This window comes from Frankliniella occidentalis, unplaced genomic scaffold, assembly GCF_000697945.3.
Source record: "Frankliniella occidentalis isolate FOCC.00 unplaced genomic scaffold, Focc_3.1 Scaffold12, whole genome shotgun sequence".
NCBI classification, from domain to species: Eukaryota; Metazoa; Arthropoda; class Insecta; order Thysanoptera; family Thripidae; genus Frankliniella; species Frankliniella occidentalis.
Genome location: NW_026267142.1, coordinates 2,512,944 through 2,516,775, shown reverse-complemented (window position 1 = coordinate 2,516,775; position 3,832 = coordinate 2,512,944). Strand labels below are relative to the sequence as shown.

The 3,832-nt window shown below is 49.8% G+C and overlaps 1 protein-coding gene across 1 annotated transcript; it reads right to left on the bottom strand.

Annotated features, from left to right (window-relative positions):
- Positions 1-2: 2 nt before the first annotated feature.
- LOC127748746 (uncharacterized) lies at positions 3-1,587 on the bottom strand (the record flags this gene model as incomplete). Its single annotated transcript, XM_052263505.1, has 3 exons — positions 1,419-1,587; positions 1,170-1,333; positions 3-1,097 (listed from the first exon to the last, which is right to left on the bottom strand). Coding segments are annotated over exons 1-3 (1,428 nt in total), but the record flags the coding sequence as incomplete, so codon positions are not given.
- Positions 1,588-3,832: the final 2,245 nt, after the last annotated feature.

The following is a 3,832-nucleotide window of genomic DNA, read 5'->3' as shown; positions in this document are numbered from 1 at the left end:
CTCTCGTTGATCCGCTTGTACTTCAGTCGCTGAGGTGGTTTGATGCTGCGGCCGGCATCAATCTCGTTCAGCATGACCCGAGTGTCGGCCTCTTCTTTCTTGAACTCGTCGATTATCTTGTATAGTGTGGGGTGGCTCTTGCCCACAACCAACTGAAATCGATTGTGCCAACCCTCAGTCTGGTTGTTGGTCCTCGGCTCGTTGTCTCGGGCAGCTTGGTGCTGGTTCCACAGCGCAGGCAAGTAGCGGGGTGGCCGGCGCTGGCGTCGATTGCGCGCGCGCTTCCCAAGTACGTAGGTCTCTTCGAAGTACTTGACGAAGTCTCGCATCGACCTCGGCGCCGCAGCCTTTGCCTCATTGAAGGCTTCCTCGACATCTTCCGTGGGAACGAAAGCGAGACCCACCACCTCACGGAATGACGTCCTCACCGTGTCATTGTTGTCATCTTGGTAGGCGGGTTGCAGGCCGAGACTTTGTATTTTGCGGAATGCTGCCTGCCGCAAGTGGAAGAGACAGAGGCGGAGCTCGGTGGCGGGGAAGAGGGCTTGGACTGCGTTCATCAGGCCTTTCTCCATGTCGGTGATGACAGTGCGTGGAGCAGGGCGGCGCAATCGGTACCGCTCACATGCGTCGATCACGGCGTCGATGGCTCGATGGTAGGTGTCTTGGGTCTTGTTGGGGAGTAGAGCATAAACTAATGGAAGTGTCTCATTATGGTACTCTCCATGCATAGTCAGAATTTGTGCAAAAATTTCTGGAGGGGTGTCGAAAGTGCCATCTAGGTGCCACACACTTGACGCTGCAAGTTTCCGAAGGTGATCTTTGGATGCAAAAATCAAAATTCTGTTCTGCCGCCTTCTTCTGTCCCGTTCTTCTACGTCTTCGTCTTCGTCGTCCTCGTCGTCCTCGTCGAAGTAGGAGTCGAAGATCAGGAACTGCTTTCTTCCGCGAGTGATGGTGTAGTCGGCAGGTATTTCGCCGACGTCTTCCAAACTCTTGGGGTTTACTGGCAAATTCGCAGCAGCATTGCGGAGTCGATTGAAGGTCCTCTTCATCGAACGCCGCTCAGGGAGATGAAATAGAGCACCCTGCGGGATCTGAAGATACGGAAAATACAGATTACAACAATGTCGGCCAGTCGTAGCAAACGCGAGCGGTATACGTCTTACCTCAGGCATCCCCTCGCGTAGTATCTGAGCAGGGGGAGCATTTGGATGTTCTGCAGCTTTCCGCTTCAGCTGGTTGTAGGCGCCAACAGCCTCGGCCTCCTCGGGAGCGGGAAGATGTGAAGGGTGATCCACAAACTTGAAAATATCTACGGTGTCCGAATTTTCTGCATGGCAAAATAATGTAAGTTAATACTTCTGAATGACCAATTTTGAACTGTGTGGACGCTTGTACGTCTAGCGTTCACTCACCTTGGGGGCTGCTGGTGATTGCTCTTTTCTTGCACGCAGGTTTTTTGCGGCAAATCCAATAAGTACGGCTTCCATCTTTGTTCTCACCGTGCTTATTATACAAGTAACCATTATATGATAGGATGTATCCTCCACGTTCACTCCGGAGTAATTTTCCTTGTTCACCCATGCCCGTGAAGTCCGCGTGTAAGTGTGATGTGTTTCCCCGGAGCGCCAGGCTATTGTTGATGCTCGGGCATACTCCGCTACATGGCTGTTGATACTCCTCGGCTATTAAGAATTTCGAATACGTCAATACTCCGCGCTAGTGTTGGCTTTAAAATTTTAAAAAAGGGTTGGGTGAATACATGGGTTCGAATTTTCTCAGGGTGAATTGATTGGGTTCAAATTTTCCTAAGGTGAATGGACGTGGGTTCGGATTTGGAGGGGGTGAATTGTCGTGTAATCAAAAGATGATGAAAGAGGTTGTAAAGGAGGTCTTTTTATATTTTTATTTTAACTACCAATCTTAAATTTTAATACATACCCCGTGCAAGTGGATTCTGTCATTTGGTTGCCTTTATTGGTATTTTTTTTTTTGGCCGCTGTTATTAGCAGTTAAAACTGCGTGCAAATAGATAACGACTGTTTGCAGTCACAACTGTGAATAGACATTTCTGAAATAATAGCAGTCAACACTGCTTATAAGCGCTATTTCATTATTTGCCGTTGCAACTGCGTGTAAGGCTCTAAAAAATAATCGCAGCCTTAACTGTTCATAAGACACATAGTACTATTTGCAGTTCAAAACTGCAAACAACACCAAATCACTATTTGCAGTCAACAAACTGAAAATGTTTGGATTCTCTGAACAGAGTACTGTGTCGCACTAATTTCTCAATGCTAGTAGCTGCTCTGACCGAATTGGGTATTCCAGAGAGCTGGGCGGCGTTAGTAGCACTAGACGGCGTGCGTGAAGAAGAGTGTATTTCGACTGACGGAGGAAGAAGAATGGCGGGTAGAACATAAACGTGACCGATTGGCCGAGAGCTTCCCGCCTCTACGTCACGCCCGGTAGTGGCCAATCAGGAACCTTTATGTTCTACCCGCTATTCTTCTTCCTCCGTTTGTCGAAATACACTAAGTAAAATGGAAGGAAAAGGGGTGTATCGAGCGACCGAGGTTCTGTACTATTTTTACATCGAGCGCCGCTTGCGCTGAGCGTACCCCCAACCACCGCGATAGTTGAGATAGCCAGCGATGTACTGATTGGTGAATTTGCCCAAAACAATTGACTCGCGGGGGGAATTTGTCAATCGGAAACCTCCATTAGGTCAGGGGGTGGGGGGTGCTCAGGAACAAACGAACGGACGAGGTGGATGAGCGAACGGGAGCGTCGAACGCGTCATAAGAGCCAATGGGGCCCGTTCGTTCCCCGCACCCGTTCACTGCCTGTTCGTTCGCCGGCCTGGTTCCTGAGCATGAGCAACCCCCCTGGGGCGGCTGGCGGTCTGGCCATGCGCAGCCCGTTCTTCTCATTGCGGAAGAGCTCGGCGCCTGCGAGACTCAGAGTAGGCCGACCCGCAGCACTGTGAAAAATATATTTGTACATGTACGACATATTTTGTAATTTGCCATTTACAATACGAGTCGTACATGCACAACCTCCCACTGTCGCTCGATATTCGATTCCAAGTCGATACATAGGGCTAGTAAATTGTACAATTTTAGATTGTACTTGTACGACTTTTTCCATGCAAAATTTTCCTGTACCCGGTACGACAATTTTTCACAGTGAGTGCACTGCAGGCGAGAAGTTGCCTACCTAAAAGGCGTCATTTGAAAGCTTGCGCTGACGAAGCTCGGCCAGCCGTTTCGTTACGGCGAATGACGGGCGCACTTTCGGGACGATCCCCTACCATCAGAGTCTCCGACAATCCATTCGGAAATGGCGATAGAAATTTAGGGATTTATATCATGTCATGCCATGCAGGGGGAGGACAGGACTGCCGTTGTGACTGAGAGGGGTACATTTCTGCAACTAGTCACAGTGTAGGACCTGGACTGATCACTTTCCCAGTCACCAGTCAGTCGGAAAATCGGGAAAAATCACCTCCAGAAGCTCCAGTCGCTTTTCTGGTCATGGCCAGCCATATTCCAATTATCCAGTCACCTAGTCCGATTGGACTACAAGTCAGAGGTGATGTACCCCTCGGTTATGACCCGCTCCCGATTGCCAAAGCTCGGTTGCATCGACCTACCCTTGTTAGGCCCGCAACTGAGACGGCCCAGCACTTCCCTATGCCTCCGCATGTCTATAGTCTCTCTACGCATGTCGTCCCAAGTAGCAGGTAGGAAGCTGGTGAGATGCCTTCAAAACCTACGTGCTTCTCAAGGGCATCAACACTTTTGCTACCACTCTCACCCAAGCCAAG